Source organism: Habropoda laboriosa, unplaced genomic scaffold (genome assembly GCF_001263275.1).
Source record: "Habropoda laboriosa isolate 0110345459 unplaced genomic scaffold, ASM126327v1 scaffold309, whole genome shotgun sequence".
Taxonomy (NCBI): domain Eukaryota; kingdom Metazoa; phylum Arthropoda; class Insecta; order Hymenoptera; family Apidae; genus Habropoda; species Habropoda laboriosa.
The window spans coordinates 1,611,405-1,624,038 of NW_017100481.1; the positions used below are offsets into that span (position 1 = coordinate 1,611,405).

Below are 12,634 nucleotides of genomic sequence, written 5' to 3' on the forward strand. Positions count from 1 at the left end.
ACTATATTTATATAAAAAATATAACAAAAAAAAAAAAAGAAAAGATCGTTACATACTTCCATTCTGTTTCAAGCTCTTTCATCATAGCTGTGTAAGTATCGGCCATTTCTTGGCGTATTTGGAGATCGCGTGTTAATGCAGAACTTTTTAAAATAGCAATTTCTTGTTTTAGTTTTTTATTTTCACTCATTAACTCACCATAGTTTTCCATTTCTTGATAATGAGATATACCATTATCATCAACTGTGCTTAGCCACTCTATTAAACAAATTAAAAATTAAGGATTGCACTTGAACTCTAGTTTAATTTGGGGTACATACCTCCACTTTCTAATTCTGCAACATCCCAATCAGTTACTGTTTTTATACTTTGTGTGACTATTTGTGAAAATCTTGATTTATTTTTCTTATGCACTTTCTCCTTTTCTATAACTATTTTTTTTGCAATTGCAGAAAAATTGAGCACACTTTGCGTTTCTATATACAAATTAGGAAGAGGATTAATATTTACTATTAGAGCTATATGTTCTTTTCCAGACAATGCTTTTTGAAATAGCCTTGTCAATTTTGATTCTCTAAATGGACCAATGTGTTCTATTTTCTGTTTTGACAACTGCCCTTCATGAATCGTTTTTAAACACCTTCCTAATACTAGCAGACTTGTATTAATATTTTGTGCTTCTTTCAATCTATCTCCTATGTTCAATGTCTTTTTCAATCTTTCTGAACCAGCCAAATCACAAAATGCAAATCTATCATTAAGAAAAATATATACATTTTTAACATATTTTTTTATAGTAATGAATGCCCAATAAAAATAGTAAGAAAAAATATCATTTACTTACGTGCTAACTTCAACAGAATTGGGATCATTCTCAATATAATACTTCAACAATTTGATAGTAAATATACAATGTGATCTTGAACTTCTTGCATTTAAAGCAGTTGCAGCTACTTTCAGATTATACTGCCCGGCCATTAAAACTTGATAAGCTTCAGAACCAGAATTCACACAAACAGTTTTTAAACCTTTAATAAATGCTCTACCTTGATTATCTGTTGCTAATTTAAGGGCTGTTCTTTTCTTTTGACACTCATTTGATAAGAGATCATATACAATTTCATTATAAATTTCAGCAAAAGAAACCCAAACAGAATAATGTGCACCAATACATTGACTAGGTCTAATAGGTGATTCTTCTTGTAATAATTTTTGCATTTCTTTATAAGCATTTATGTATTGAGATTTATCTACAGAAGCAAATGTCAACAACTTGGTCTTTATTTCCAATTCTTGTGCTCGTTCAAGAGGATCCAAAGTAACAACATCACAATGATTCATAGGTTTATATGAAGGAGTAGATTTTGGTGTAATGTTAGAAAACACAAATTCTAAACCTCTTGGTATAATTCCAGGAGATGTGGTAGTTCCTTGTAATGTATAAGATTTTCCTGAATTTGTGGTGCCTATAAAATTATGTTATCCATAAAGCTTATAATATACATGACAATGTAAAATATATAAATGATTATATACAAAATTTAGTTACAATGTATTTTATTCCATTACCATAAGTCATAATAGTAGAATTTTGTCCACCTAAAAAGTCTATCATTTGTTGTTTTACAGCTTGTTCAAACAAATCTAACTGAGTAGTTTCTGGCCCAAAAGTTTTTGTAAATGTGAATTTTCTGCACACAATGTCAGTACTATTGGACCTTTTGAGACAACTGGTATTATTGTCTAAAGCAGGCAATTTTGTATATAAAGTAGTTAAATTGATAACTTGATAAGCATCTTGTTGCTCTTGTGTTAATTTTAACTTCTTAGGAAATGGTTTCATTCGTAAGTATACTTTAACAGTTTGCAAATCTTGTAACTCTGAATTTAAGGAACCACTCTCTTCAATGGAAGTACAGTCTTCAACTTCATAGACAGAAATTAAATTCTTTTTGGCATCTTTTGAGACACAAGGTCTTTGTCCATAGGCTAATATACTGGGATCTCTTCCAAATAAGTATGACATTTCTTCTGGATTAATATTATAAGAAGGTCTAATGGAATCTAACGTATTATCCATCTATAAAAATTTTAGAAAATGTTATTTTTTCTGTGTATTTTCAATGTGTATAATGCAAACAAAAGTTTTTATTCGTCTTATACCTCTCTATAACGACATTTTCAATTAACTAACAATTATATAAAAAATAATATATCATTGCACTTATTAAATAAATATTATTTAAACGTTTGTATTTTAATATTATTTTCATCTATTACTGCATGCTTCTAAAAACAAATGTTTTTGAATGTCGATATTAATCATAATGAACTGATAACCTGTTCATTTTAAGTACAAATACGAACCTTATACTTTAAAACTATAACAATCACTCATAAACTGTTAAACTAATAACTATTTATATGTATTACATAAATATTTCAATAATTGAAAACATTCACATTTCGTTCTGGAGAAACTCACAAATTCATGATAAAACGGTTAGTATTTTATTTTGAAATCCTAGCATAGGAATACTTCATATTCATTGGTCGAATACTCAATAAAAGTATTATTACCGCGCTCAACGTATAGCCAATGAAAATTGAAACGTAGTTTCGACACCAATAGGAATTAAAAGTTGGTTCTAATTTGTTAATGCGTATATCACGCGATATTAAAAATATTTAGTTGAAAAAAACACATTTGTATCATTATCCACGAAAGATTTAGATATACTTTAATCTACTCATAACGATGGCTATCTATATTAACAATACATAGATTACCACATGTTATTTATACTTAATCAGATAAGGCAGCTATAATAAACACTACAATACTATTATTAAAATAAATCTTTATTATATTTATCATTCGTACCAATATTTACAGATCTCCAATCAAACATATATATACATTTAGCAGTTAGTACTCTCCTTTTTCTGTTACATTCGCATACAATTAGAATTTATAACTTCTTGAATAAAAAATATTTCTTTTTGGACGTTCGAGAAAATAGTCCAAAATTACTAAAAGTAATTTAAATAAACGATGTTAGGAAGAAACCCGGTTATATAACGCACATATGAATTGTAAAATACTAGAAAATGACATAATAATTAAAAAAAATATTATGATAAATATACCTAACATTTTATTAATGTAGGAATACTAACGTGAGCTCATAAGTCTCTAGTCGCACCTATGAAATATTTCACGCACCATTATTGACTTTTGTATCACGTTTCGTGTTACATGTAAAAAGAACGCGTGGTTTTACAAGATCCACTTTGGAGTATTTAAACACGGAATCAAATATGAAATTACAAGTAAAAATGAATTACATTTGCAATGTACATCAACACAGTTATTTCTCTAAATTTTTATGTTTTTTACGGTTTTATATACTTCACCCAATATTTTTTTCGATCATGTCGATCGACTATTTATTAACAAAGAGAGCAATACTTAGAAATAGATTTGATCTAATTTTTTCATCGTGCACTGATGATTTTGAACTGTTTTAAATTATTATTTAACGAGTTTTAAATGTAATAGAATAATCGTAATGTCAAGATTCCTGATTCAAAATGTCTTTCAAGTCATCTGGCAACGTATGCGTGATGTCGTCTATTCTTTCTTGAAGTTTTTCTCTTACAGAATTTCCTATAGGTACTTCGTCGATGTAAGTCTTTTCTAATTTTTGCCGAATTCTAAGAATCATATCTACCAATTCTACCTCTCGTTTTCCTTGTACCCAAGTCTTTAAGTCCTACAATCATAATAATTTGTTTAAAAAGAAGAATAAACACAATTTATGCAAGGTATTTATGTTAGATGTACCGCTTGTGATAGTGCCTCAAGTTGTATAACTTGCAACTTTTGTGATAATTCCGTGTATCTGGTATGAAACCAACCAGAAAAGTTAGGGGAACGAAAAAATCGTCTATATAATCCTACCCAATCTCCTTTTATACCTGTAGTTAATTGTGGTCCAGCGCTACTTAAAGTAGCTAGGAAATCATCTGGATTAAACAATTCAGGTATGGGTGTAGCCTACAGTAATTATAATTCACATATATTATATGTTTCCAGGTTTTTAAAATATAAAAGACCAAGATAGTACATAATTACTTTAAAAGGTGATATGTCCTTCTGTAGTGGCATAAGACTTGCAATATATCTTTCAAGAGGTATCATAAAACTTTCAGTTAGCTCTATTAAATGACGTTTTAAAAGAGCTGTTTGCACTTCTCCTGGTCTCTTTGTCTGAATACCTCTAAATAACTTCTTCAATATAGTTTTGTCCTTCTGAAGGAAAGGTTTATACTGTGTATAAACTCCTGGTTTTGAGTCTAATACTTTGAGATTCTCTGATTTTTTTATTTTGTACCTTTGATTTTCTGGAATATAAACAACTTAAATACGTTACTTGTACATTGTTTTATAGAACTTACCATTATTAGTTCCATTGCTTATTCTTATAATATGAGGCCAATGCTGTAAAGTCTTAGCAAAAAATGGATTAGTTACACCTAATATTACAGCAGGAGGTGATGGAGCATCTGTAGTATATTCTTTAAATTCAGAATCATGAATTGTAAAATAGGGTCGATGATCAGCACAATATTTTAATGGTGCTATCATTCTAAAAATAATAATCTTGTTATTTTTATTTTGAAATTATTTTATAACTGTTTTAAAAATGTAAAAAAATACTTACGCAATAAGGGCTTGGACCATTTCAGAGCAACCAGTAGGTGAACCAGCCATAACAACAATTGGTTCACTAAGTAATACTAATTCCCATAATAAATGTACATAACTTACAACACTAGCTAAACTTCTAAACATATCTCCTTCATAGGCAGATGTTAAAATTAGTCTTCGCGTTGCATGAAAATTTGGCGCATGATCCATGGCAGCAATTGTAGGTGCAGTTGCCTTATAGTTTTGATTTGGGATATATGTCTAAAATACAAACCATAGAAGAAAATACTAGAAGAAATTAGGAATAAAATTTATCAATTGTTACCTGAAATAAAACACCTATAAGTGGTAAATGCACTATTTGGCCAGGTGTTGGAGAAGGCCATTGGTCAATTTCCCTTACAATAGCTTCCATCACTGCATTACCCATTTCAAAAAATTCGGGTGCAATTAAAGCACACAATTCACCAAAGAGATTCACAAATGGCAGTTTTGTAATTATAACAATACTCTAATTTATAAATAAAATTATTATTTATTCTTTGAAAGAAGAGATTTATCTTTCACTTGGCGGAAGTATACGTAACCCCAATAATAATCTTTATCGCATTGTAAAAATGGTGGTGACCTTCTATCATATTCCTTTAAAGCTTTAGTCTCTTGAACTGCAGTTCCATTTTGTCTTATTCTGACATGATATTGTGTATCTCCCATACAACCAGAGTTGGAATCAGGAAAAGCAAGATAACAGACATTAGATCTCTCTTGTTCAGATAACTTGATATGAGATGGGTATATAGCCTATATAACAAGGAATACTATTAAAAATCTAAAATGTTTACAAAAAGAAATATTGCATTAATAAAAATACCTCTATAGCTTGGCCTAATTCAAGATCAAAAGTAACAATGCACATACAATGTACCCAATTGTGAAAACGTTCCCATTTTTCATATACCATTTCTTCTTTGCTATTTACATTATCCATTGTTTTAGTTTTTGAACAGGTGGCAACTGACATTTTACAAGAATTTTAGTTTAATGTAACCATATACACATATTAAGGGACATGTCACTTGTTGTCTTGTCAAGTGACAATTTCAAAAACTTTTCTTTAATTTAAAAATTAATATATTATAGTAACTCCTGTAAAGGAATTTGAGTATCTGAAAAATAATTACATATGTGTTAACATATCTTTACACTGCACAATATGTTAGTTCATATATTTACCAGATCAATGAATACTTACAGCTTTATTTAAGGTACACATTATTCTGTGCTTATGCATTAAAATTGTCTTCTAGGAAGCATTCTCATCAATTATAATAATTTCATGATTATATTTAACTCCAGCATATATATCTTTACCCTGTTTAACAACATTTAAAAACATGTAATCCACTTCTACACTTTGTTTATTACCATTGAGTACAGGGAGAAAAGTGTCAGGGAAAAATGTTAATTGAAGAATTAAAGAACTCAAGTATCAAAAACACGAGGGACATTACACTTATGTTTATTTCATTATTATTTGCTATTTACACACAACCGTTAAAATGCCCACGTGTTTTCCATCCCTTGATAAGAATAATTTGCCAAACATGTCAGTTGGACATTTGAAACAATGGTATGGCAAGGAAAATGTTCATGAATAATGTTTGCACCAGTACTTTTCTTCACCAAAAGTATCTGCGTATGTACGTGTTTAAATGGACATACGTCGTTCAGTCTCGCTTTATTGGAGAAAGTCTTCATAATGCTCGGTGTCTATAACAGTAGTTATAACCTCCGAAACCAAACATGTACGTATTTTCAGAAACTTAATTTATCTGAACACGTCAATCCTGTCAGATAACGTTAGATTGCAGATATATTACTTATATTCCGATTGCAATCTGCACAATTTTGTCTCGCACTTTAGTCATGAGAAATTTTCTACTGCCCTATCCCTGAAACATTAAACCATAGCGGTATATACTGACGCTCTATTAACTTGAATCATAAACTTATTCGTAAGCAAATCACATCATATTTCGAACTTGCTGCTTGTGATTTTTCTGTTAGTAAAAGATATTAAAAGTTTAAACTATAAGAAGAACAATGCTTTAGTTTTGCAGAAATATTACGAAGGACAATAATCATTAAAACATATTCCCGTTAATCTGGCTTACTTATAAACATTCAATTTTCATATTATTTTAAATTTAATTAAAAAAATTAAAAGCATATTTTTATTGTATTTAATATTATTTGTATTAATTGTGCAAATAAATTTTGTTACGTATAAATAACCACTATATAGTTTATATTAGTCATCAAATTTTTGTATATTATTATACAAAACGAAAATCTTTACAATGCGTGCATTATACGCATGCATATTACATTTGTATTATTTCATATTGATCAAAATTTACGATTTGTTACATGATTATAATGTGGATAGGTGCATGTAAATATAAACTATACAAACTTATACAAATAAATTTTATTTTACAATAATTATAGCGAACTAACAAGAAAAGTGATATTAATTTTATTATCATAAACTACAAACGAAAGTATATACATTTCTTGTTTAATTGGCGTGTAATTAATTTGTGCGTTTGAATAATTTTTCTATAGTGTTTCAACTTTAATTTATTACTATACACGAATTATTATAAAAGTTTAATTTACAATATCATTATTAAATAAAAAATAAACTGTTTGTTTTATTGCTCCTTGATTAAGTATTATTAAAAATTGAAGAGTTTTTAATAGTTTATGTTTCTATTCTTTTTAATTCCAGAGTAGATAATAAAGCTAGTTTCAAGAACTTTAAATGAATTGTTTTATATTTGTTTTATATATATATACACATACACACATATGAAATATAACATATAAAACATGTATATGTATATATAAACGGGGCTATTATACTAACAATAGAGCAAATGGATACGCCCCTGAGTGGACGATTGCGCGCGTGCTTAATCTTCGCGGCTGTCACGTTCTGTCAAGCCCGGTCGTCAGCCTGTGCTCATCAGCCATGCTGTGTCTAACTGTAAAAAGCATAAATTCTAGCCATTAAGTGTCGCTTGGTGCGGTTCCAAGCTATTACAAAAAACAGTGGCTTGCAATCGCGATCAAACATGTACCGTATCTTTCCCGATCTAACAGCCGATACGGGTGTGTCTACGCGCGTGTTCCGATACGTGACCAAGTATGTCAGTCAGTTCGTAAAAGTGCGAGTGTGCCGTAGCCGTAGCAAGCATTAGGTTACCGGTAAGCAGAAATTTCCTAACGATGTCAACTGACATCCTGCAGGATAAAAGCGTAGCCTTGAACGGCAAGAACGACGTACCGGTAGTCTCGCAGCCCACTACCAGGGGTGGACTTAGGGTATACAAGATTGTTGTTTTGGGTGATGGTGGTGTTGGTAAATCAGGTATTGCAATTTATACGATGAATTATTTGAAGGACGTATTATGTTGCGTGTACATCATAAAAATCATTTTTCAGCTGTCACTTTACAATTTGTCAGTCATAGCTTTCTTGACTATCATGATCCAACTATAGGTAAGAATTTGTTTTATGCAAAATGCTGTAATGAACACTTATAATTCTTTTTCTTCTTAATATCTCTTAGCTCTCAGGATAATATATAATTTAATGTTCTTTATTATTGACAGAGGATTCATATCAACAACAAGCAGTTATAGATGGTGAGGCTGCACTTTTAGATATATTGGACACTGCAGGGCAGGTCAGAATTTGTTGTTGTAAAACATGATAGGATAGGAAATTATTGGTATTGTGTTATAGCTTATTACATGTAGTACATTTTTTTTATATATAGGTGGAATTTACAGCTATGCGTGACCAATACATGAGATGTGGAGAGGGCTTTATGATATGTTATTCTGTAACTGATAGACATAGCTTTCAAGAAGCTTTGGAATATAGAAAATTGATAACACGTGTAAGAGCTAATGAAGATATACCATTGGTATTAGTTGGCAATAAATTTGACTTGCAGCATCATAGAAAGGTAGAACATCAATTTTCATCTTATAGTGATAGTTCAGGTGATAGTTTCTATATTATAATGGTATTATAGGTAACCACAGATGAAGGAAAAGCACTTGCTGAACAGCTTGGTTGTCCATTTTATGAAACATCTGCAGCCCTCAGACAATTTATAGATGATGCATTTTATTCATTAGTCAGGCAAATCCGAGCTAAAGAAAAGTCAAGAAACTCAGTACGTAAACATAGTCGTTGGTGGCGGCTCCGTTCAATTTTTGCCTTTATTTTTAGAAGGAAGCAGAGACATGTTAACAATCACCACTATTCCCCATAAATGTAACTATTTTAATAGATGTCCTTTTGATAGCATTTGTTTTAAATTGACATAACATGGTAATATAAGCAGTTTGATGTTCTACATATTACACAACGAACAAAAGTTTCAATAATTTTTTTATATTTCATAATAGTCTCCCTATCTAGGGATTAAATCACTAACATCTCACTGCCTTATCTTTAACCCCATTATATTTTGAATGTCATACCAGAGACATGAAACATAGACTGCAGTTCATAATTTTTATCATAGACTTTGCAGCAATAGTGTCAGTTAGATGTAATTATTTCTGTTATTTACAACAAATTAAACGTGAAATAATACAGTCGACAAAAATATGATTTTATAAAAGTTTTCAATAGGAAAGTAATAGTTTGTTCATAACTCTCTGCCTCCAGGCACACTAATTTCTTCATTATTAATTATTAAAAAGGCTGTTAATATTATTTACAACATATCTTCCAGACAACAGTGATTAATAATTCAAATGCCTAATTAGCTAAGAAGTAATTTACTTTTGTTTTCTTAAATTAACACAATTGTAGTGTCCACTTAATAACTTCTTTTAAGTTGAAGTCTTGATTACAAATTTACAACTGTAATTTATATGACCAAAGAATTTAACATTTAATACTAAAACAACATGAGGTATTAAATTAAAACTTTACTAATGCAGAAGATTTTGTAAATGTGAGATGTATGAAAAGTTTTATAATGCTAAATGATTGTTATATTGTCCTAATTAATGATGAAAAGTTATTAACAACTGAAATTTATTTATGCTAATTTAATTTCTGCACAAATTACGAATGATATTATATTAAATTATATCATTACAAAGTATATGGAAGTTAAAATAATTTGTAAAGTTTACAAATGTTATATATTTAAAAATCGCACAAAGTGAAGAATTACAGTAAGACAACAAAACCTTATGTTTATAAACTACAAATACTTCTAAAATGGCTCCTAAACAAAATTTAATTTTTAACAGTATACAGCTAATAGATTCTATTTTCATGATTTTTAATGTTTGTTATTTATTGAAATTTTTAAATCGCGCAGCTTGAGAATACGTGATTTTGTTTTTAGAGCATGTATATTATAGATCAATTAAGTTTAGCTATAAATTAATAGAATCATAATATACTTTACATAGTTGCCAGGTAATAGGGCAAATTTATAATGGCAAATAGTCATCAGATAAAAGAAATGGTTAAATGTAAGTTTATATACTAAACGTCTAGTCGTTACTTAATGTTTCCTAGTCAAATTTTGCATTTTGTTAAACATGCAATAATTTACAGTTTACATATGCAGTTATGAATTTTGATTAAACACAATTTAACGTGATCGTTTATATATTTATCATATCTTATAAATATTTATACATGTTGGTATTATATTTGTTATAACATTTTATAAACAGTTTATTATTAAGAAACACTGATCATTAATGTTTAATTCATTTTGTTAGCTAACATAAAAATCCGGACTATTTTATTTTGTAGAATAAATATAAAGTATTATTGTCAAAAGATGATGATAAACTACACTAATAATAGCTTTGTACCAAGACAGTAGAAAGTATTATTAAATACAAATTAACTGTATGTAGCAATGAAATATATGTATAGTATAAAATCTGTGTAATATATGTATTATGTAAAATGTGTTTAATCCTGAAACATTTGTAATAACAAAAAGAGATTGTAGTTATTTAATTATGTAATGTAATGTTATTTATCTTCACATTTCATTACAAATTAATGTGAAATTTATATATAAAAGACGTGGAAAAAACAAATGTAATAATATGTAATATATTAATATGAAAATGAAATTTGTAAAACTCTGTTTACCAACATAACATCATACATATGTATTACTTATAAATCAATTAATAACACAAATATTAGGAATTAGAAATAAATAATGTAAGTAATGTAAATTCAAATTAATTCTGTATTTAAAAAAATACAGAAAAACACATTTTACAATGACAATACAATAAAATAATTAGATGCAATGTAAGTTTGTGATGTACTACCAAAAGAATTTTAATAGGAAAAAAATGAAAAAACGCACATAATACATATGCTCACTTTGATATTGAGCAATAAATTTGATATGATTGGAATAAATTTATGTTCAATTAATGTCATACATGAATTGTAATTGTAACACACTAATTGGAGGAAACAAAATACAAATTGTAATTGTATTTAAAATATATAGTCCTAATCTATAAATATTTAGTTTCTATGCAATGCATGTTTCACACATTAAATACTCTCAGAACATATATCTATTTTCATACTCTGCACTAAAAACCTACAATAGTATTACACATTATTTCGCAGGTATAGGTTAGTAATTATATATTACTTGATAATTAATGTATAGAAAAAAATTTATTTCTGAAAATTATTTGAATACATTTAATAAATATTGAATTTTGATAGTATTTCTATTTATAACATGAATAAAAAGTATATTAGTAAAAACATCCATTTCATTTATTTACATTCATTTTAATAAAAAATGCAATAACAATATAAAATAACGAAGAAATATCTTAAATAATAAAAATCTGACGCACGATATAAGTGGTATAAATAGAGTAAATTGATACTTAAAAATCTTAAAACAATCTTCGAAATTCCTTTACATTCTGGTAGGGTACATGTATTCTGATTTCTGTAATTGGACTATAAAAGATTGGACACCAATCACTTATACAAATGTTGAATTATTAAACATAAACTTGTATGTTATTACTTATAAATGGATAATTATGAATTGTATAAAGCATTCAAACTATTTTTTGCTTTAAGAAAAGGTATAATTCTATTATGTTTAATAAATGTTTGACACATATTTTTTAGTCACTGTATGAAGTACTCTTTTATTATTCATTATCAGTCTCCAATGGTTCCTTCTTTCAATTGTAGATCTCTGTCACTATCTATTACGTTCCCGTCCGTGGTTCCTGTATTTCCTTGTTTATGATTCATAACAAAAATAAAATAATTTGAATCTATTTGTTATTTTTATGTAAAAAGAATATAGATTAAAAACAAAATCAATTACATGTTTATTAAGAATTTCATACCTTATTATATGGTAAGCAATAAAAAAATAAATTATAATAATCACATATGTTTGAATTAAAGCAAGTACTTACCCATGTCTGGGTTGTCCTGTATGTCATCATTTGAATCATTATTCTTTTGTGTTTTTGGACTTGTTTGAGCTGAAAGTCATGTAAACTAAATTACTACTCTAAAATAAAACAGTACAAATGTTTATAAAAATTTGTAATATAAGCTCATACTACAAATAAACCATTACAATTAAATAACATTTTAGTAACCCCTGGTATTAGTAAGTCCTCACCAATTAGTTGGTACCTATGTATATTTTATATATAGACCTCGACTGCCTTTCATAATGTATTCTACATCTAGACAAGAAATAAAAGTATTGCATAATACACTAAAAATTTATAATATTAATATATATTTTATTTTTTAATATGTTAATACAAATAAATTTGATAAAAT

General features: G+C 28.1%; 4 protein-coding genes across 4 annotated transcripts in view; 1 reads left to right on the forward strand and 3 right to left on the reverse strand.

Moving 5' to 3' along the window:
- LOC108576008 (kinesin-like protein KIF20B) overlaps positions 1-2,080 on the reverse strand; it is a 5,821-nt gene extending 3,741 nt beyond the window's left edge. Inside the window, 4 exon segments of the mRNA XM_017938948.1 lie at positions 57-258; positions 321-751; positions 845-1,466; positions 1,570-2,080. Coding sequence (XP_017794437.1) covers positions 57-258; positions 321-751; positions 845-1,466; positions 1,570-2,080 — 1,766 coding nt within the window.
- A 1,495-nt stretch (positions 2,081-3,575) lies between these two features.
- Positions 3,576-5,735, reverse strand: LOC108576031 (protein DENND6A). Its single transcript, XM_017938975.1, is given in 8 exon segments — positions 3,576-3,776; positions 3,848-4,060; positions 4,139-4,407; positions 4,462-4,652; positions 4,728-4,975; positions 5,040-5,237; positions 5,240-5,515; positions 5,586-5,735. Coding segments are annotated over 8 exon segments (1,746 nt in total).
- A 2,273-nt stretch (positions 5,736-8,008) lies between these two features.
- LOC108576022 (GTP-binding protein Rit2-like) lies at positions 8,009-9,065 on the forward strand. Its single transcript, XM_017938964.1, has 5 exons — positions 8,009-8,150; positions 8,225-8,281; positions 8,395-8,468; positions 8,562-8,753; positions 8,823-9,065. The coding sequence occupies exons 1-5, from the start codon at positions 8,009-8,011 to the stop codon at positions 9,063-9,065; spliced, it is 708 nt and encodes a 235-aa protein (XP_017794453.1).
- Positions 9,066-11,989: 2,924 nt separating this feature from the next.
- The window catches only part of LOC108576009, a 2,289-nt gene continuing 1,644 nt past the window's right edge, over positions 11,990-12,634 (reverse strand). The window contains exons 5-6 of the mRNA XM_017938949.1: positions 12,256-12,324; positions 11,990-12,069 (exon numbers count right to left, since the gene is read on the reverse strand). Coding sequence (XP_017794438.1) covers positions 11,990-12,069; positions 12,256-12,324 — 149 coding nt within the window. The remainder of the gene's footprint in view (positions 12,070-12,255; positions 12,325-12,634) is intronic.